General features: G+C 41.5%; 1 protein-coding gene across 1 annotated transcript; it reads left to right on the top strand.

Annotated features, from left to right (window-relative positions):
• Positions 1-341: 341 nt before the first annotated feature.
• Positions 342-21527, top strand: zgc:162707 (UPF0524 protein C3orf70 homolog B). The gene is made up of 2 exons (XM_049594724.1): positions 342-871; positions 18971-21527. The coding sequence occupies exons 1-2, from the start codon at positions 688-690 to the stop codon at positions 19663-19665; spliced, it is 879 nt and encodes a 292-aa protein (XP_049450681.1). The 5' UTR covers positions 342-687; the 3' UTR covers positions 19666-21527.
• The last annotated feature ends 1815 nt before the right edge of the window (positions 21528-23342 follow it).

The raw sequence follows: 23342 nt of genomic DNA, 5'->3' as shown, positions 1-23342 counted from the left end.
AAGGCTCCAGACAGCAGCTGGATTGTACAGTATGATGCTCCATTTTGTCTGTAACTGCACTATTTCTGAACCTTTCATTGTTTAAAGGCGGGGAACTGCATGATCAAAACAATAATCACGATTTAGTGAACTATTGGAATATTACCAAGATTATTATTATTAGGAGATATTCTAAAAATGTGGCTTATTTGTTAATATTATTTAGGTGAAAGTGAGTATTTCTGTCAGATCCAGATCCAGGTGTTGGGAAGTTTTTAAAGGAATGAAAGCCTGGATGCGTGTTTGAAGTGCGCAGAGCAGCTGGCTTTGTGTTTGTGGACTCCTCCCGTTGTGTGATGAAGTTCAGATGCGCGCCGTTGTTCCGTACGCGCGTCACCAGCGCACAGAGGAGCTTCCCGACGCGAGGGGAGGATGGAGAGATGTGTTGATCACGACCATGGGAGGCTTTAAATGTCACATTACACGTTGCTAATTGACGCTCTTGTACTTTCACGGGATATGTTTCCACCCTTTGTGTGAGCAGCTGCTCTGGATACACAGATCCAGCGCCGCCTTTCGCGTCTGTCTCCCAGTTGAGAAGCTTCCTGGGCTGCGTAGACCGTGAAACCTCGGCTCGGTCCCTCGCGGTTATGTTGTAGTTTACTCGGACGAAGCTTTTCTTTTTGTTTGGATCCAGGAAATGTTGGCATGGCCGCCTCGGGAGCACAGAAGTGTCCGAAGAGTGAGAAGTTGGACGAGGCGCAGGCTTTGGCCAAGAGCTGCGCGGGGAGACCAGACTTCCTGCCTTGTGATGGGCTCTCCATCTGCGCTACCCACAGCCACGGGAAGTGCTTCAAGCTGCACTGGTGCTGCCACTTGGGCTGGTGTCACTGTAAGTTTGTTTTACACGGTTTAATAGCTCACTGTAATACCAGAAATCTATCTCACTCAGTGTCACTGTGGTGGCAGAATATGATGATAGACAGTCATGGCCGTGTTGAGAGCGGAGAAGCATCGGCTCACTTGTGTCTCGACTATAAAGGACAAAATGAAGCAGATATTAACTCCATACTGACGCGCTCAGAGTGAACATTTGCTGCCTAAGTGCTCTTAATCTGATTCTTTTTAAAAACTTGTCTGAGTTGTATTCTCTGCCATAATATCGAGGTCAAACTCAGAGTCACATTTATCCTTGATCAGAGACCTTCTAACAGACGCTTTTGTATGAATAGTTTATGTAGACTAAACAATGGAGGCTGCAAAATTCAGAAGCAGATGTTTAATGGTTTCAGTGTTACTGCCATTATTCTGTTCTGTACTTGTGCCTCATTGTTAAATGTTGATACCCACTCCAGATTTTCAGTAATTCATTCATTCAAATATAGTGACTTAAACAGATTGCATCAAGGCAGTTTTCCTGTATCCATGTTACTTTAGCTGTCAGCTGTAATCAAGGCCGTAGCCATGGAGTCAACACTGAGGAGGACCAGATCTGTTGGGGTGGGGGTGGTCTTAGTAAATATGAAAACTAATATCCTACTCGGGGTGGGAATCACCAGAGGATCCACGGTACAGTATTATCACAATACTTAGTCACAATGCAATATCATATCATATTGTATCGTATCGTATTATTGCAATTGTAAATGTATTGCGATTGCACTCTTAAGATGACTGGACTCATCTTCTGTTTGACAACTTTATTCTCCCCGGTACTGCGTATATAGATTTTTAAAAGGTTTGCTCAGAGCAGCCGGGCTTCACATGACAATGCAAACACAACATGTCCTCCCACAACAGGAAAGGGAAGAAAAAAGGCACCCCCTGATGACATTTGTCACTCACAGATTATCACACTGTCTGTATACAGAGTGAACTAGGGCAATATAATAAAAAAAAATTTAACTAAGGGACAGAGAATGAAATTAAAGTATGTTCTGCTGGAGATACCTTATGCATGACATTTTCATGACATTTATTATGCTGAAAACCTTTTTTTAAAACTAACTTATGTCCCTAAAGAATTTAATTTCTCAACATCTATTTTATCAAATGAGATAAAGATTTTCAGTCTGTTCATCTCAGTCTGTATCGATTTTCCCCCCACCCCTGTTTCTTACTACTACTACTACTCTTTCTTACTATGTTATATTATTTATCATAAGCAAGTACAGCTACACAGTACCGTAGGCCTACAAATATGCAATAAATTAAAGGCACTACTGTCTACATAAATTAAACATGCAGGAAACATAAATGATTGACACTTTGCTCACACATCACGCAGGCTTTTCGACAAATATAATGTAATAAAGACATTAATGTTAACTGGATACGCCTGTGGTCCGTGTTCTGTTGTGGTATGGCAACACCACTTGGACAAACCACGTGCAGAACTGCAGTACATATTAATACCAGGGTTGGTAGCAATGATAATGGCATTTTTAAAGTTTATTTATGATTTATGATTTGTGAATGTGTGGAGTTGCTTGCCATAGCATAGTAATAGTCAATATACTGTGGGGGGGACATTAATAGCATATTTTAATAGGGGGGTATATTATTTTTCTACTGTAAGTCCATGTATTTACTGTAAATGATGACTAATTGAGGTATGTAGGGGTGAAAAACACTAGAATAACCTTAACTTTTGACACTAGTTCACTTTGTATTGAACTCTAAGGCCTTCAGCTTAAACTTTAGCATATTCCTTCGTGGTTATCTGTCCGTCTTACATCCTAAATATGAGAGTACATGTGTATATTATGTAAAAGAATCAAAAATGCTCAGAAAGATAAAAAAAAATCAACCTTCCTTTACTTCACTGTTAATGCAGTTACTTAGAAAAATGCTGCGTGACGTGACACTTGAGTCACAGCTTTCATTTCTGCTTTAAAATGCAAGTCTTGTGACAATTTTCTTACCATCAGCAAATCACATGATCAGATGGGAACCAACAATGGATTATTTCTTCTAAGAGCTGCCTGAGTAGCCAAAGCCTGAAATAGCGTATTCCTCTGAGCCGTAGACCATTTTCAACATACCATTTCTTCACCATGATGAACATGGGCACTGTAGTTTATTTTGAGTCGATCCCACACACACACAATCCGTGTGCAGTAAATACTCTCTTTATTAATCTGCAGCTGAGAAAGTCCCCAACAAATGCAGTATTTATTCCTGTTTGAGTAATGTTGCTAAAAAATTACACTGCCCAGCTGTTTTGGGGAATTATTTAGCCCGTTTACAGAATGAAACTGTGCAGGTGTGACCCAGATCTAAAGATTTACATTTTGCATTTGAAGGAACGGGCTTGTGGCTACACACAGTGTCGTGACATCGGGAAATACTGAGACTCTCTGAGAAATTAACTAGCATACTTGTCTTGTGTTTTCATGGGATTTGTTGACAATAAGAGACATTTTGAATATCATCAGTATTAAAGCAACAACTATAACAGAGATAATGTGAGCATCCACACTAATGAACAGTAACATTCGGTGAACAGTGGGCGCCAAGCACACGCTGGGTGCTCCAGCTGTGTTGCCCTGTAAATTCAGATGGATTTTGATTGGCTAATAGTGTTTCTATCATTAATCAATTGCTGTGAATATCTGCTGTTGTTCACCACTGTTGTTGTCTTTATACTTGTGGTATGAGCTCCACCATCTGCTTGAGTTAGAACGATGTTTTAATATATTTATAGTTACTGTTGTAGAGAGAGCCCTTTATCCTTTAAAGTATAACCTCTGGCCACAAAATCATCAAGAGAGACAAAGTCAAACAGGTTCAGCAGCATATTCTTCACTTACAGGCTAAATATTTGATAATATCAACTGAACTCAATAGTACAACAATATTATAGTTAAAATCCTTTATATTGACTTTATTGGCAATAGAGCTCAGCTCCACTCAAACGTAGCCAGTTTCCTTTTCACTTTTTTCAGGTGTCAGTGGCATTTGCACCACTTACGCACCTCAGACACTTTCTCTCCATGTGAACTGACTTGACACTTCCACACCACCGCAGAACCACAGTAGCCGTGCCTGAACCTGACAGGATGTCCGTCTCTTTGTGCCGCCCTAATTTATCCCATCTCTGGCTGCCCTGGAAATCCTCAGATCAGTGTAAAACACAATCACCCTCCACTCTGCACCACGCAGTCGGGGCTTATAGTGTGCAACTGCACAAGTGACATTGTAATCTTTGCCATGTAATCATTGGATTTAGATGCCTGCCTGCGTCCAGAATGAGCCAAGCGATTTGAAATATCTGATGTGGCAGAAAACTGATGAATTCTTTCCGCTTTATTATGAGCCACATCTGGGATTTGTGTTTCTCAGCAAAGCCTGTTCAGTGTTGCATCATTTGTAAACATTTGGACTTGCTCCTCCTTTCATCTCTGAAATATTCATCACTCTGGCTGGAAATGTGCTGCACAATGGACATGGAGCACTCTGTCCCCATTATTTGATTCAGGCATGTTATGGTTTAGAGGAAAGAGCCAGCCACATCCTGATGGAACTTCTCTCACCTTCACATCTCTTTCCATTGTAATTCACAGGTTCCCCTCGCAGGACACTCATGCACCACAGTGAGAATAAACCAGCTTAGACTGCTGAATCAGGCAGAAATAGGGTACCCAGTGAGAAAAGTATAGCAGCGTGATTCTGCATGCAATAGCCGCCTGCTCTTTCTGGCTCACACCCTTCTTTCTAGCAACACACAATAACACTGGATGCAAAAGAGTGAAATGTTGTAACGCCCCTTATCTCACCACGTTCTCATTTTGAACGTGCCTATGACTGTCGCCTGGAGTATAAACTTGTTCTGAGGCTGATAATTGCGCATTCACCACAGGGAGCCTTGCTAGACTGCCTTTTTAATTACATTTTTAATAGGTTTCCAGGCAAACAAATACAAAAGGTCAATGTTTAGTAAGACTTTGGCTCAACATTTGAATTTTCAAACACAAATTATTTCCATTATCGCACCTGTGGAGCAGTGATTACCTGTGACTTAATTCCTGGCTTCTCCTACTTCCTACGTGCCGTCGCATAAGAATCAAGTTATTGTTGTCTTCCTCGCCCCTTCAGCACTCAGACGACACTTATCGTCTGTGCAGACTACAGCAAGAAAATGAAGCTTTGACGGCCTTCCAGTAGTTTCCACTTAGTTGTAGCTTTGTTAAACCTTTGGCTGAGAAACTGGGGAAAACTGGATTTGGATGTATGTGGAGGCAGTGTTCCCAGCTGGTGACAACATCAGTCCAAGTCTCTCATTAGTGGTAATTAGCTGCGTTTAGTGTCACCGCCAATATGTCATGTCTGATGAGAGCTTCTGCTCAAAGCAGCACTGGAACCACCTGGTCTGAATATTTTTTTCTCTCTCTTTATCCTTTACTAACTGATTACAATTACCAGGCAGAGCAATGAATTACTCATTAAGAAAGTCTAACAGAGTCTAATGAGTCCTGAACAGTCTTGTCAGTCTGCTCGTTCTCTGCCAGCTTCAATTTTGCACGTTACAAGTTGTACTTCTCTTGTAGATACACGAAATGGGGATCCTTCTGTCAGATTTCCTCATCTCATCTGTCACACCACGCAGCTGTAGCTTGCAACTATTTCTAAAGGGAAATATGAAGGCTTATTGGATAAAGCTCTGCACTTTATTGATTGATTTGCTGACCAATTCAAAATTTGCCGCAGTGCTGAATCATAAAATGCTTCAGCTATTATTGAAGGGTCGATACATTGTTAGCACAGGCCAGAGGGGATGTTTTTTGATTGATTGTTCATGTTTGGGAACCACTCTAACTGCTGGTCTCTCAATGTTGGAAACAGGGCAGCACCAAAGGAAAGTTCTGAAAGGATTATTGCAGAATCTTTTCGTCCTCTCTCAGGGGCACAACCTTGAGGCCTATCTTTCAAACACCATTCAGGCAGTCTATTTGAGTCCTGACGTACTGTGTAAAGCATTTCCTGGGCTTTCTAGTGATGTAACACACAGCAAACACATTTTATTTTGTGGCAGTAAAGGAGATAAGTGATCAAATGTATATAGATATTGTTCCTGTTCTTCATTAGGATGTTATTTTTTATTTATGAGAGTCTTAACTATATTAGGGTTTTAGAAGTATGTGTTAAAAACATACATTTAAACTCATGGCCTTTGTGGGGGAGGGACAGTTGGACTTGCTTCTTCACATTTTCAAACTTTTGGAGGCAGAAGAAGGAAGGAAAGAAGAGAGAGACATAGATTATTTATCTTGTACACACACACCCACGCACACACACATACACTATGTATAACCACTTAAAAGCATGCACAATACCACAGCACTCTAGGGGAAAACACGAGACTGCAACTTTGTAAGACACCAACTTGACTTGACTAACTTAGACTGCTGGAGCCTCATATTAGCTTTGAGCTGAACCTTAGGAAGCATACAGGGTCACTTGTCAGAAGAGCTGCAACTAACGATTATTTTCACTGTTGACTGATCTGTCGATTATTTCTTCAATTAGGCGACTAATCATTTTATCAAAAAAAGTGTTAAAATGTTGAAAAATGTCAGTCTGTCTCTCCCAAACCCCAAAATTATGTCATCTAATGTCTTGTTTTGTACTCACGCCAAAGGGTTTTAGTTCATTGTCATGGGAGAGTGTGTAAAGCTGCCAGTATTTGAACGTAAGAAGCTGTAATAAGAGTATTTTGGGGTACTTTTATAGTACTTTTCTATGAAAAATGACTCAAACCGACTACTAAAATAGTCACTAATTACTTTAATAGTCGATTAGTCATCGATTAGTCGACTAATCATTGTAGCCCTACTTGTCAGTTGAGTCAAATGCAACTCAAGTAGCCTGTTGTTTCGTTAGTCACTGGTGTCTCCGCTACCTCGCTGTTTTGACAAGCTCACAGGTGACTTAAGTCTTGGTAGATGAATGCCTTTGAACAGGAAGCAGCCTCACCTTTATCCACAAATTTTCCATGTAAGGTGTTGAATCCAAAGATGGCTTTCACATCACATCATATATTCATCATGTATTAATGAAGACGATTTTCTGTTGAGAAACTTGTGATGTGTCATGGTAGGAAAAGCACAGGTGTAAATAATAAAATGAATGGATGCTTCAGTTTTAGGGTCCTGGGACTGTGCAAGCTGGATCACTGTCAAACTGCCGTGGCTTACTGGGACACTTGAATGAAACAGAGTCAGTCAAAATGTCCTGTTAGCTAGTTAACTGATTGTTAAGCGTACATTTGGACATGTCAGTATTGTAGTAAGATAGCCTTGAAGAAATCTGAACCATCCTTTAAGGCCTTTGCAAGAAACTTTGCCAATTTTCAACCAGCTTTGTGTCATAGCAATGTAGGCAGTATGTGTAAATGAACTATGGTAAACTTCCCTCCATCTTACCAGCCCCCAGATGTTCCTGCTCATATCTCTGCTTAAAAGGCATCATCCGTTTTTCGGGCTGTTGTTCGGGCCACCACCATGGACACAGGGTATAGAAGCAAATCAGCAAACCAAGATTATGTTACTGTATTGCCTAAAATGTTTTCGGAAACATATTTTTGTGCACTGTTTGGCTGTATTACGAGACTTTGTGAACAGGATGTGGGCACCGTACTGTAAATACTGAGATCAAACTGTAAAACTGTAATTCCTGATCATTTGTCACCATCTGGCCACCATGTTGTTTCCTGTGTCAACATGCACAAGCTCACATTACATCATCCAACAGTGGGAGTGTTAATTGGCCTGCTGCGGCACAGTGCATTCTGGTAGTTTTAGGTTTTCTACTTCTTGAGCAAGAGCAAATACCAGAGCCATTTTCCTCATTTTCCTCTGGTCATGTAGCACCAATTTCAAAAAGATTTTCATCTTTCTACTGAATAGACAGCCCAGTTTTAAGAGATGATCTTTCCAGCAGTGAAATACTTCTTGAATGCACTGTGAAGAGGAAAAACAGTCCAGAGAGTTGCATTTTTTTCTCTATGGTGACAGACTAAACAGTGGATTTCAAGCTGGCTGCAAGTCAGGAACAGCCTTTCCCCTCTGGAGGCATGAAACAGGAAACAGGAAAGGAGTTTCACATGATGCTGGGTCAGACCGTCCCCTCCGTTGAAACCTGAGACTTGTGTTGTTACCCCCGGCTGCAGCCTCTTTGTTGGACAGATTTAAACACAAAGAGCAGCGGATGTGTGAGTGGACATATCCACCGGCCAAATGGGTGCAGCAGCTGTCGATAAATGAAAACAGTCTGCTAAAATAATTGTTTTCGCTCACCTGATTTTGCCAACATGCTGGTTTGAACTGGCGTGTTGCATTTACAGTACAAGATCTGCTCAGACTGCACATGAAGACTTCTGGCTTCAGCTCAAATGACAAAAAATCAAACTGAGGGGGCTGCTAATGACTCAGTCTCCACTGAGGCTTTGATATAGGCTGATATTAAAATGACATAATCTGTGTGAGACAGTCGTGCCCATTCATCTTCACTATATGTAGAGTTTGTCGACAATAAAACCTCAGTCTCTCAAGTGTTTTCCCCTCCAGCTGCAGCAACAGTAGAGCTGAAATTTGGACGGAGTGATGTTGAAGCCCTGTGTGAGAGAGAGTGAGAGACTGAGGAGGTACATGCTGCATTATTCAGAGACACTATCTCCTGTATTAAACCAGACTGTGCAGCCGTCGGCCAGCCACAGGCCCAGGAGAGAGCGAGGAAGGCATGCAAGATGGAGGCAGGTGGGAGCAGAGGAGTTTGAGCTCCTTGCACTGTAGCTCACCCACTCCACTCCCTCCTCTAGAGAGCACTCTGTAACTTCCTGGGAAAGAGCTGCCTGTTCTCCTGTTGTCTCATTAACCTCTTGAACTCTAGATTTTTATCATAAATGTATTTTTAAAAACAGCTCCTGGCTATATATAACACTCTCTATCTTCTGGTTCCAACACGTAAATGAAACTAATAGATTCTTACACTGACTCAAATAATGAATCCCAAGTTCCCTAATATATATTGCAGACATTTTGTGATACATTGGACACAGTTCACGCCCTCACTGTAAAAGTAGGCAAGAGAGTCCCCTCCACTGCTTTTAAACTGTAGATCCCCTCAATTCATTATTACATTCTTGTAATGAAGAGGTGTTACTTCCTCGTTTGATGTACCCAACTGCCTCATTAAGAGCTCCTCCAGTTCGTGATCTCCTACATCCCCCAGAATGCCTTTCATCGGTCCCTAGTGAACTTGTTGCTCTCGGTGGCTTTTAATGATAACGTGATGAAAGGCTTTCCAGTTGAGAAAAAAAGTACGGAGTCATTTGCCTTACTCAAAGTGCAAAATGTCCTGTGGCTACGTACTGTATTATTCTGGTCTATTGAGGCTGCTGTCAGTGGAAAACATTGTGCCTGCGTTTCCTCTGCAGTTGATTTTTCACAGAGTGATTGTAGGTGTAAAGTGGTGGGTCTGCAGAGAAGCTCCTGCTTTCGGTTCTGAAGCATTGACTCAAAAACTCGTACATTTACTGCTGATGCTTTTTTTTAGTCTGTCAGTCTTCATTGGAGCAGGGATAGAAATGTCTCGTGACAGCATGTTGTCTCTGTGAGGCCAGTTATCTTTAGGAAGGAGAAAATACACTACAAAACAACAAGAAAGAGGGGAAATGTAGGATGGATTGCAAGCAATGTTTACCATTTTGCACTCATTATGTGACATTCAGAGCATTAATATGGCAGAAAACAACTCTTTGCTGTATAAAGATGTAGGGTAATTGATTATAGAAATCAGTAATGGCGTCCTTACCAGAGAATGAAGTCACACTCGTTCTGTGGGTTGTAATCTAAGCTTCTATTGTTGTGGTAGATGGCCTTGCAGATCGTGCATGTTAGTGCATGCGAGGAGACATGTATATCTGCAGACACATTCTGTTTGGAGTGTACGCAACACACCCCTACAAACCGCACCCACCACTAGTACAAGACAAACCTACCAACACGACAACGCCATGTTGCAGCGAACAAATATGAGGCCAACGGTAGCAATGATCCATTTTATGATTCATCATAGGCCTACATGAGGACGTGATTCGTCTTAAAAGTAACAAGATGTGACCCTTACCCTAACCGCCTCTCTTTTAACCACTTTTTAATACTTCATAGCTAACTAAGCGCTAACTTAGCAACATGGGCTGATCACGTAGCTGCTCCAGCCGCAGCTACAGAGTGCCACAGGAGTGAGTCTCAAAACCCGGAAATTGGGTAGCATTTTGCAACTCCCGCTTCCCTCGTCTTGAAGTGAATGGGTTATAGGTTAGATGCGTGAAATAAAGTTGATGGCTAACACACGCTTAAGAGACTTTCATGCTTTGTTCTACAACATGAAATACGTCAGTAACTCCCCACTTGTGAATTTTAAAGCTTTTAAGTGTCTTTAAAAAAGTGGTAGCTAACAAATGGCTACATAAGACAACAGAACCTAATGACAACAAACACGGTCTCACTGTGGTTAAGTCATGCGACTGCGGCGTAGTTTGATTATAACCTAATGTTAGCTTTTTACCTCTACTATTGCATTTGGGCTTCAAGAGTCATAGAAGTGGTGTTCATCTATGAGGATTTTCTTGCTGAACAAAATGTGTAAGCCTCATAAACATGTGTTTGCCACAGAGGTTATTTTCTGCAATAATCCGTAGGCCATCCCATAGGCTTTTTGACGAGGGAACGAGGGCGACACTAACTTATGCATCTGCCTACAGAAAAACATCATCCCAGGAGCATTCTGTACCTACTCGCATGTAAGTCCCTGTGTGTATCTCACTGGCCAGCTAATTGCTCTGCGCTCTGTTCATACGGTTACTGATAATAACACCCTCTAGGTCCACGTTGTCTTTGCAGAAGCGTAGCACCCACCCTCTGGTGACTTCACAGGTTAACACTGTTAGCTCTCTCTGCGTTCTTAGCGCTCTTTGCACTCTTAACACCCTTAGTTGCTAGTTGCCCGCTGAACACACGAGAGAAATCTCATTTGGTTGCAATCTGCCACCTCACCGGTGGAAGCCACTAGATCCTACACACTAGACCTTTAAAAGACCAAATCCAACAATGAATCAGTCTCACTAACAAGTATTTTCTGTGAAGCCAGAGCCTGATATAGCTCTCTCCTCTGTGCTGTAGACCTCCACTGCAGTACAGAAACTATTAAATACACTCTTGCACAGTGAGACATGTTTGTTCATTACCATGAACATGGACACTGTAGTTTATTTTGATTCAATCCCACAAAGACCGTCCTGCTGCCATAAATACTCAGCCCACTAAATGTGTAGGCTATTAATCTAGGGAAAATAGTCCCCCACAAATGCACCATTTCTTATTGTTTAAGTAACATTTGCTTAAAGCCACAGTGCCTAGCTGGTTGGGAGACTGATTTAGCTTATATTTTTAAAAATTGAGCTATATATTTGTGACCCATTTTTAATGATTTACGTCTTCAGTAGAAATCAATGGGTGTCTGGCCGAGCGCCACAGGCCGGGTAGGCAACTCAGAAAGTATTTAAAGATCTTATATATTGTCAGTTTTGGTCTTTTTATGGAATTTGTGGACAGTAAGAAAAATATAGAATGATGCTAGTCTCATCTTTCATTTCATAACCCTGAACGAAAAAGTGGGGGGTGGCAAAATGCCCTCAGAATTGTGAAACAGACATTTTTTCCTTCTATGTGAGGACATCTGGTCTCTGTTAGCATGGAAATACAAACACACGTACACACAGCGCAGAGGGAGAGGGTGCAGAGGCCGCTTAACAGCTGACATTGTCATGCGAGGGCTCCAGCACTGGGAAACACAGAAGGGTAGAGTACAGCTGAATATCAATAAAGCTGCATAGACAGTGTTCACTGGCTGTCAGTCAGTGTTTGTATATCTCCAGTAAAGGGGCACTCTGCATTGGCTCATCTGTTCTGCATTGTTGAGGTTTTGTTTCGTCCATGGTTGAGTCTGTTGAAATTAAAGGTCAGTTTTCTTGTAAACAAACCATCGTTGTTGTTGTTCAAAGTTTATTAAGCACCACCAGATCACACTTGTATCATTATGGCTTGATGAACACACTAAATGCATTTTCTCCTTCATACAACGTCGTTTAAAAATATTTCAAATCATGTATCTCTTACATTAATGTTTGCTGGCTTGTACACCTCTTCTCTGCTGTAATGGCCAGGTTGCTACTGTTAGCATGCGTGTGAGCATGATACAAACAAGACAGGAACCCAATTGTACAAACATTGCTCTGTAGCATTACTAGTGGTCAGAAACTCCATAAGACACCTTTAAATGCCATAGTCAAAGTATATGACAGGAATTAATCCCATTAGAGCTGCAGCTAACAACTGTTTTCATTATTGATTATTATGCCAAGAACTCTCTTGATTATTCTGTTAATATTTTTTTTTTCTTCAGAAAACAGTAAAAATGCATGTTATAATATTTTAGCCAGTGGTCTAATATTGAAAAATTTCAGTTTATGTTTATGTGTTACACAGAAACACATCAAATACTCATCTGAGAGGGTAAAACTGTAAAACAATGAATGTAGCTATCGTGACGTCACCCATTGGTTTGTGAACTACTATTATGGAGCCTTGAGTTCAGCATTTTGGCCTTCACCATTTTAGTTCTTTGGAGCCAGAAGTGATTTGGACAAGAGGGTAGAGCTGTGGAGGAGTGAGTGGAGGGTCTGACTCACAGAGTGTAGCAACGCCTCAGAGACAGCCTGTTACTCAAAGCGACCCACCCTTAATAGACCCACTCTTAATTTGTAACTTTGAGCCTTAATAAAATTTAAATGGAAGTTCACCCCTATAGTTGTCATGGAGGTGGAAATTAGCTATAGAGACCAAAAACTTATTTTGTACCAGGCTGTTAACATGTTTATTTCTGCTGTTTTAACATGGTGGTGTATTGGGATTGACTGGCTTCTGGATCTGGCTTCATTTGAAGAACTGCAGGTTTTGGCACTTCTGTGTCGGCTTCATTTTTCACCCCTGGAGCAAGCTGCTCGGTTAAAACCTGTAAATGTTTGCCATTTTTACTTGAAAATGACTAAAACAATTATTTTTAAAGATATTTGTTGGAGCATTTTGCCTTTATTTGATAGGACATCTATAGTGTGAAGGGGGGACGGAGAGGGGGAATGACATGCAGCAAAGGGTTGGAAATTGGAATTGAGCCCGTGGCCACTGCAGCAAGGACACAACCTTTTGTGGATGGGGCGTCTGCTCTACCAGGTGAGCTAGTGGGTGCCCCAACTAAAATATTTTTTTAATGATCAAAATATAGTTGGCGATTGATTTCGTGTCAATCGACTTATCAGTTGATCAACTAATTGTTGCAGTTCCACATGCCATTAAAAGAGTCTTAAAACAAAGTATCTCAAAGTAACTACCACCACCTACATTATTTGTAATAATAATAGTATTTGTAATAATCTAATTAAATGTATCTTCAAGCATGCAATCCAAAAACAGAAAGTTGTGTTTTGCTGAAAAGGAAGCCTTGGTATTTCTGGAACCTGGACCCTATTTCCACATGTTTTTGTGTCTAAATGACTAATGGGAGCGACAATTCTTAAAATTAGTCCAGTAGTCAGAGAGAACAATTCAGCCACAACGGTGAAACAGGCTGCAATGAAATTCTACAGGCAACTGAGCACCATCAAATACTGTTTGTTTTTGCCACTGACAGCTCAGATCAACTGCTCAGATTGCTAGCATAATTTCTGACAACATTATGTAAAGGATCCTCCTTGAGAAATAAAATGTTTTTCTTTACCTTTTCACTGATCCGCTGTTGGTTAACCAAGTCCTGCTCAGGGAGAAGTCTCGTTCTGAAAACTCGCTGACTTTTCCACATTGTTGAAATCACTTAAATATTCAGCCATGACACCCAACATCTTACATAACACTAAGCTAGGCTTTCGCTACTCCAGCACTCCCATCACCCCTCTCTCCAGCTCTCACTAACATTTCCACCGATGTTTTTCCTTCAACAAGTCACCTCTCTCGAGATTTCAGAACGAGACTTCTACTTGAGCGGCATTCAGTCACAATAACAAACAGACCCGTGAATGGTAAGAAATAACATTTCATCTCTCTGTAGAGTCCTTTCCATAATGCTGTCAGACGTGTGAGCGTGTCAGTGGCAAAAACAAGCACTTTCAATAGATGTAAATTGACAGTGCACAATTGTCTGAGGGGATTACATTGCAGCCTGTTTTTGCTGCAGATTGTTGTTTCCATTTGTCACTTAGACACAGAAAAAATGGAAAATAGGGTCCGGGTTCTTTAACATGTAAGGATTCTCCCCTTCTCCTGTTTGCCAGACTAGGTGAGATTAATGTCCCACATAACGCAGAGCTCTGGGCCTGATGGAAACAGTGATATTTCTAACTTAGTGCAAACTAATTCTGCATTCTGTGCACACCTTGTAAATCTACAGACAGCCTGTGTTCCTTCTGCAAGGCTGCTGACGACAGCCAGTGTTAGTGTTGTGTTAGCTCCATATGTCTGTCTGTTTTGTTGTCTGCCCATGCATCTGTCTGTCCCCCAGTATTGCTCTTGGTATTTGAAACTCCAGATGGATGAATGCAATTAGGTGTAATATGCTAAAAACTAAATGTCAACACGTTGCCTTCTACAGCTTTAGCTCTCATTTGTTGCCTCTATCGTGTCTGCCTGAATGGGCTCGTCTCAGTCTGAACATGGACCATTGAGTTTCTCTCATTAAACAGAGGACGGCTACTGTTTCCCCGCTTTCGTCTGTATCGACATTAGCTCCTGTGTTCTCTGTTAACAGTGTTTACAAAGTATACGGACATCAAGCCTCTTTTAAGTACTTGGCACGGGTGGATGATGCAGTTTTGTGTCCTTAATGAAGAGCTGGTCACGTGAATGAAGTTAACTCTTCTTGTGAGCTGAAAATAAAGATTTAATTAAACCAAGTATCTTTTGTGTGGTGCAGAAATGTCTCATCAGCAAACTCTGAAAACAGAGCCACTTCCCTACTTTGAAGTAGTTTGATGTTTTCAGTGTAACCTGGGAAAAGATTTTTGATTGAATGGGTCCCCCAGCCAGCGAAACAAAAGACAAGGACACAGAGTGAGAGGAAGTGATGCGTAGGCCTGTCATCTTCTGTAGTTTCTCCCTCTCTGGGGAGCCAGTTAAACACACATCTGAGCCGCACTATTCAGGCTGCACGGCTCAGAGTTGGAGGCAGTGGGCTGCAAACAATGAGTAACATTTGGGAGCAGTCATTTTGCACAATCACCACCAGTATATGAGTTGCCAGGATGGGAGGCATAACTCACACAGAAGGCGTTAGAAAATGTGTATATGAACATAGACACTTTCCCAGAACAAATGTATGGCCTTTATCTCAGAGAGGATGTGACACTATATTCACCATCACGATCCATTATGTAAGTGATCCAGATGTAAATCAGCACCATGGTGTTGTTTGGCCTTAATCCTATATGTCCGTTTTGAACTAAGTCTTGTATCAGCTTCTTAGGGTCCAACATGATTGCTGCTCGGCTCAGGATAGCCTTACATTTAAACTATGTTACACTCTGGCTGCAGCTCCACCTCAGATGGTGGTGGCGAGGCAGGTATTTTTGCCTTCGGCGGCATGAAATGCTTTGTGATGCGAAAATTGGAACCACCTTTAAGAAAGGACAGAGTTATCACAGACACACTCCTCACTTGTGCCTCCCAACTCACTTTTTGGCATCTTCAGAAACTGTCCTCACTTGAGACTAACTGAAAATAGGCTACACGTTTATTCACTAGTATTATTATATTTCTCTACTTGCGACAGCAACCCATGACTTAAGGGGTTGAGCGCAGTTTTACATGATGGAAGGGTTCATACTTAATTGGATAGATGTATGTATGAAAAATATCAAGTATACAGTTGACAGGAAGAGAAAACAGAGGGATCTTGATATGTACACTCTTAGAAATACGGGTTCTTCCTGAAGGGCTGAAGTTCTACCTAGGACCATTTGCTTTTGACTTTTTGAAGAGAGGGTTCTTCAGGGGTTCTTAGTAAGACTAAAGTCCAGCTCAGACTAAAGATTTGGGACGAGAGGAAACCGTTTTAGAACATTGCAGAGAATAGTTGCTGCTTTGTCAACTGGCCAGTATGAGCTCGACTAAAGCTGGCTGATGGTGTCACCTGCAACTCAGCTGGTCAGATCGCTGGCAGCTGGTTTCAGAACTTAAAGCACATCATCTATTTCTACAGCCAGTCAGCTTGTAGTGAAGTCCGTTAGTCAAGTGATCACAGATGGCGTGTTTGCTTGCTGCATCCCCACTGAGCCTGTTTCTGTCCTTAAGGTGTGTCATTGCTGGGTCTGAATCTTTGGTCTGAACTGGGTATAAGGGTTATAATATAGACCCTTTTAATCCAAAGAACCCTTTTTGGAAGAAACAGTTCTTTGGATTGTTGAAAGCATGGGTGTTAGAGGATCCTCATTCTAAAATAAAATGTTTACCCGTGTTTCAGATGGTATTTTTAAATGTAGATGTGTCAGGAATCCTCTAATCCATTCATTGTTTTGTGTTATGCAATAGCTGAAATCTTTAACATCATTTCATGCCATACAACACCATATGGTCTTTTTTTAATGGATACTTGGCATCTCGTATTCAGTTCTAATTTGGAACAGAGTTTTGGTTCCCAACGCAACTGCAACATTGAAATAGTGAAGGCTGTAGTAGTAGGTTTTAATGAAATCTCTACTCCCTAATAACATGATTGTGAACCATGAGTGTTGTGGGTTTTGCTGGATTGTATCAGCCTTGACCTTTTAGGAGCTTCATGAAACCCAGGGCTGCTATGTGGTTCCCTTGGCCCGCTAAACTAAAACTATGAAGAATGAGAGCAAGATCTGTGGGTAAAGAAGGCAGTTACTATTTTTAGAACCCCCTGGGTGGATTCTAGATGAAACCCTTGCAATATATAGGGGATCTTGGAAGAGCACCCTGGATGGGTCCTTGTTTCCACCCTTAAAAGTCAGAAGGTTATGGATAGAGGGTTCTAAGTAAAGCCATAACACCATAGTAGTGTTCTCTGTAGGACCTCTCATATGGGGTTCTGGGTGGGGATAGGATGGGAGTCCCAATCTGATAATTCTATTTTCTGGTGCAGCTGATGCCTGAGTTACCTGAATGAACTGTATTTCATTTAGTGTTTATTTTTCATTGTCTAAACATCTTTTGCATGGATTAGGCTACATTAACATAAAACTCTTTTGTATTTTTTGCAGTGGTGTGGTGAGTGTAGTTGCTGCTGTTGCTGTCTCTCCTCCGCCTTCAGATAAACACGTGCGCCATAAACGCACAAGATTTTCACACTGAGCTGAAATGAAACGAGGGCTCGTAATTTGGTGAAAACCATAAATAAACAATCTCGTACTGTGTTTTTGCTGTTGGTTATGGCCGTGGCGGGGCTCAGCCTCTGCTCTTACACATGCACGGGGAGCTCAGCAGAGTGGAGGAGAGAAAGAGAACAGAGATTGGGAGACAGCTGCACTTAGCGTGTCTCTGCATGAAAGCTTTGCAAGTAAAAAAACCTGTGTGACAGCTGATGTTAAATAAAAGATCGCATCCTCATATAGCTCGATATACCCAATCCCGATTTGTTAAAAAAATGCCTTGATCGGCCCTGATTGCGATCTTTGACATCGGATTGGGACATCCCTAGTTCTAGGTACAACCCTTTATGTTGGGTTCCAGGTAGAATCCTCTTAAAGGATTCTAGGTGTAACCTCTCCTATTGGGACCAACTGAAGAACCTTATATGGTTCTAGTTAGCACCCTTATTTCTAACAGTGTAAATGCTCAGAAATGGGACACATATTTGGTACATACAGTACCAAGAGATAACAGAATAATTAATGCACAGACACAGGATAACAAGTTGTAAAATGAATTTCTATTCCACTGTGTCTTTACAAAGCAAAGCTTATTTACATGATTTAGAATTTTCAGAGTGCATTTTCATGCTGCTGTCGGGATTCCTGCCAAATGTCTCTACATGGTGCCATAGTTTGGATTTATTCACTATTTTATTGATTTAAACCTGCATTTGATTACGGAAAGAAGCTGTAAACACAACAATGACATATTATCACTTTTTAATGGGGAAACACCACCTAAATTAAGAATTAAGTATGGTATTTCCATGGCCAAGGAAAGTTCAATCAATATTTGTGAACTTGAGATACTCTTTCTCAAAGCCTCAAGGTCTCAAACATGTGATGTCATTAGATATAAAGTCTAGAAGTCTCCATAGACAATGACTGGGTGCCTAAATTTGTGGACCTATACCTTTTCTTTTTTATAGCCAAATGAGCTTTAATCTGTTGTAGCGTTCTCAGCTCTGAAACAGAAAATGTACTCACATACGCAGAACATTCCCCTGGGTGCTCTCAGTGTCATTTAAAATATCTTTCTCAATTCATTGTTTATGGAGCAGCTCCAGACTTTATATACTGACATCACAAATTTGAGTTTTAGCACGATAGCTTTTGGATTTTTTAGAGAGTTGTTCATGTTTACCAGTATTTTTGAACTGTCTCAGACCAAAGGAATGCCATGAAAGAATTTTAAAGTGGGCTTAGTTCCCCTTTAAGTTGATATGATAAACATGGTAGTAAACAGATGCCTTATAAAACATTCAGCTGACACAGAGCTACATTGTCATTCATTCAGAGTGGTGTTTCTGGCTCCCTGATGAATAAGTCCAATTTTGTTATTCATTCTCCTTTTTGACTCGGCTTTGTCTCAACCTCAAACGTCTGTCTCTGTTTTGTAATGCTCCATTGTGTTCACCAGCTAGTCACTAACTGTCTGCTGTTTGGTGCTGAGCAGGTAGCACACTGTGAGCTAATCAGAGATTTTTCTGTTTTTTTTTCTCCCTTCAGGCAAGTATGTGTACCAGCCCATGACCAATGTGTGCCAGCTGCCCAGCACGACCGTGCCAGCTGTTGGAACAGAGTACAGTAACACCATGGACCTGTCCGTGTCTCTGGCTGAGCGCTTCCTGAAGCTCGCCCCCTGCTTCCAGTCCCCACCTCACCTGGAGTCGCCCAAGTACTGCGTCATCGCGGATCTATTTGTGGATGACTACATTGTCAAACGCATAAACGGAAAGATGTGCTACGTGCAGCGCCCCCCGCCTCCCTTACCAGAACCACCTCATCCCCCAACACCTCCCCCACCTGCTCCAGCTACTCCTCAGAAGCCCCAGAATCCTGCTCAGCCTCGGCAACAAGTGAAGCCTGCGCCGCCAACCCAACATACACCTGCACTTGCACCTGCACCTGTGCAGCCGGTCCAGGTGTACAGTGAACACAAACATCCTTCCCCTGTGGATAAGATAAAAGGCCCTAAAATGGACCACTGCTCCTCCCCATCCAGCTCCGAGGACTCCGGCATCAACGCGCTGGGTCTGCACTACCTGGAGTCCTGCGAGGAGGAGAGCGAGGAGGAGGACGACGAGTTGAGCACAGACGGGAACTCCAGCCCCGGCAGCCTCTGGGATCAGGACGACTGTTCTCTGCTCTCCCCCTCCAAGTCAATGATAGAGATCATCGAAAAGATTGAAACAACTGTGTAACTGACACAACATCGACATGGACGCCAGCTGCGAGGGAGCGCGAGCTACAGAGCAGAATCGTATTATTGAGAATAACACATGAGGATTTATGCTACATAGACCAATAGGACACAAACCCCTCTCTAACGCTTCAGCAGGGCTTCGCTGGGTTGTTTAGCTCAATTTGTTTTCCTGCAGGTGGCCGAGGACTGTACATCTGCGCTCACACACAGCCTCTCCTCTGTCCACATCCCCTGCATGGACTGAATTTCTAGAACTTATTATAATACAGGAGAAAGGCACAAGCACAAGAATATTAAGCACATGCACAGTGGACCAAATAGACCTCCTGTACGTAGTACTTACACAGTCTAAAATCTAAAATACAAAAGGAATCAATAGTAAGTGCACTCAGAGGAAAGTAACTGAAAAAGTGAGACTTTATTTCAGAGATTTTTCTTTATGTATACATGACTGGAGCTGAATTTTGTATGAAAGGAGGCGGTATTAGGAGGTTTTGTGATGATAATGAGCAGTTAGATAATTGTAAGTGTTCTCCAGTTATTAATCTGGCAGTCAGACTTTCTTCTAATTCAACATTTAAGTGGCACAGAAGCGTGCTATTTCTTTTTCTCCGGTCAATGGCTCCACCCACACGTATCTGTAATTCTGACACTTCAGCATAATAACTACAAGGCCATCTACCTCTCATGGGGCCTAATGCACATCAGCCTTTTAACCCATTAATTACTCAGCTCCGAGCTGCTGGGACGCACCTGCTTTTCACGTCATGTTAATAAAAAGATCCCCGAGCCCACGGTTTGTGCGCACTTTACTGACACCAACACGAGCAGTAGGTAGGTAGGTAGGTCAGTGTTCGACAATCAAGGATTACACAGAAGCACATTCCTATACTGTACCTGCCAGTGAGGGCCAAGGATACCCTTATAAAACCATTTATCAGACATTAACACATTGTTCCGACCACCTTTTCTGGTCAAGCTGCAATGAACTGCAGTGCTGTTCAAGGTTAAATGGGGCGTTAAGCAAAACATGGCTTGTATTGACCTCTATTAGCAGCCAAGAAATTAAATAGCATGGACGTGTTCCTGGCAGAGTGACAAAGTAGGAGTCACGCTGTCACAGCAGAAAGACATCTAGTGAAGAGGGAATATATCTAATACATATATAAATATATACATATAAACGTATATAACAATAAAACTGCATTGTTACTTGCTTTTTTGGGCTTGACGGTGAAATGTGTTGTGATGCCAGCTGAAAGGGGAGTCTTGGAAAGGTGTGCAGGCTAGACTAGTTTGTCACAGATTATTTTGTGCAATGGGGCAGGAAATGTCACTTAACGCACCTCTTAAAGGAGGTTACAGTTCGGAATAGGATGCCATGTAGGTGTTGTGATGTTGTGATGGACATGATGTTTTGAGAAATGCACTCAAGTATAAAATTTGTGAGACAGCCCCTTATTAGTCAGTTAGTGAAATGAAGATGGGCTGGGTCTTTTTGGATTTTTATTTTAATGTTTAAAGAGTTATTTCCTGGAAAGTTATCTGCAAAAATCACTGAAATATTCACAAGTATATATTGCTGCAATGATACGCTAGATGTTAAAAGTCATTTTGCATGACTGCATTAATTTGCAAAGTCCCTCATGTCAAAAACCAATTTAACAAATTTGTGATTCAGAGTGTTCAAGCAGTGAACAAATCTGTATGTCATTCTATTAAATTGTTTTTTTCTTTTTTTTTCAATCCAGGGACAGCCCTTGACATTACACTGAACACAGTCCCTATTAATGCAGTTTAAACATCTGTTATGTTCTTATTATTGTTATATTATTTTCATATGAATAAATCTTAAAGAAACTCACACTCTTTCTCCCCCCGGTTTGTCTTTTGTAGCCAGTGTGGGGCATTTTTTTGCCAGAGAGAAATCTTTAAAAAGCACTCAAACTTCCTACACCTGACACACAGATGACTAATGCTCTCCAGAGACTGAGCGGAATAGCAAAGCCAAGTGAGAAATATACTAAAATTGAGTCATTACTTTAGCTTTGGTTGTTTGTCTCCTCGGAAATGTCTTGACGAATGTGCTTTGTTTCTCACATTCCCCCCTTTGTAACCCTTACTTTCTTGCACAGCGCCACCACGAAAAAATTACAATAAAGCAGGTGGAAAACAAAACTGAAGAGAGAGGAAGAGGATGACCTGCATATCAATTTTAGCATTGCATAGAATCATTATAGTGAGAGAAATACAATACGGGGTAGCACGTCCACCTCTGACCTCCATGCTTCCTCTTATTGATCCGCAGCGATAGAGACAGTCCGGCCATGTCCTCTGGGTCTCTTTCCCAGACTGTCTTTGTCTAGCAGCTGATTTTATGAGAGATCATGCAAGCACCTTTCTCACTTTGACTTCCAGCCCAGATTGATTTCTCCATACTTCTCTTTTCCCACTGCAATGTGTCTATCGATTATTTGTGCTCCGCTAGTGCTAAGACAAGGCCGGGATGAAATGTTAATCACTGTTTTTTTTTTTGTCCTTATAAATATACACTCATTATTCTGCTAGGTGATGAAGAGGAGGAGTTTGCAACTGGTTTCTGGAGAGCCTGGATAGCAACACAGAGTGGGAGAGGAGAAGAAAGTGGGAGCGCATGGAGGGAGTGCAGGCAGAGGAAGTTCAATTAAAAGGATGATGATGCAAGCACGTGTAAAGCCTTTGGACAGACTTGTATGTGTGGATGCCGGCACACAGAATTGGGGGTAGTTCAACATTTTGATATAATTTTTTTCAAGAGCTACAGAAAGATTTCATGAAGAGATAGATCGCTGTTACTGTTAATCCCTCGCAGCAAAGTCATTCAGTTGGCAGGCACCTTGAGCAGTGGAGAACTCTCTCTCACACACACTCTCACACTCACACACACTCACACAGAGGAAGATACACACCGAATCAAAAAACGCCCTTGTTCAAGGACTGCTTCACAAGCACGGTTGGCACAGCACGAGTCACACAAGCTGTAGAGAGATGTTGTCAGTGCCACTTTCTCTTTTGTTTGATGTGTGTACAAACACATTACCTTCCTCAGGTAATGTGTTTGATGTGTGTACAAACACATTACCTTCCTCAGGAGGTTTCCTTTTAATTTCATACAATTGCACTTTCCCTCCAGAGGCCAGTTATTAGATGAGCATAAACCCAAATACTCTGAGGAGATTTTAAGTGACAAAATGAAAACATGGAGTGCCAGCCGTACCTCACCTGAGTGAAAGGAGAGGCATTAGGGTGAATCAACAAAAAACATTTGCTTTAATGGCATCGCTGTTATTAATTTTCAAGTAGATGGAATAGATGCAGACAGTTAAGTATTCACATAATACCTTATTGTGTCCTCACAGACTCATTTTACAGTATGTCTTAAACCCCTAAATGCATGCCTCAGTCTTTAGAGGCACCTTTATTCATTAATTTGATTCAGTTAAAGTTGCTTCTATACCTCAAACTATTGTTCTAAACAATATACTGCAGCAAAAATGTAAAAAAAAAATTGTATTTTTCTTTGCTTTTCTCTAAAAAGTTGTTTGAGTTCAAGAGAGGCACAGTATGTAAGCGTATGGTACAATATGCAGGTAGCAGGTAATGTTGTGTTTTCCTGTTTCACCTCATTTTGGCCTC

The sequence above is a fragment of the Epinephelus fuscoguttatus genome, linkage group LG13 (assembly GCF_011397635.1).
Source record: "Epinephelus fuscoguttatus linkage group LG13, E.fuscoguttatus.final_Chr_v1".
NCBI classification, from domain to species: domain Eukaryota; kingdom Metazoa; phylum Chordata; class Actinopteri; order Perciformes; family Serranidae; genus Epinephelus; species Epinephelus fuscoguttatus.
The sequence above is the reverse complement of the archived record's forward strand: the minus strand, read 5'-3'. Positions and strand labels throughout refer to the sequence as shown.

Bases quoted from the DNA above. Each gene is read 5' to 3' on its own strand.
- zgc:162707 (XM_049594724.1), top strand. From the start codon at position 688: ATGGCCGCCTCGGGAGCACAGAAGTGTCCGAAGAGTGAGAAGTTGGAC. The intron at 872-18,970 runs GTAAGTTTGTTT...TTCTCCCTTCAG, and splicing joins CCACTTGGGCTGGTGTCACT to GCAAGTATGTGTACCAGCCC.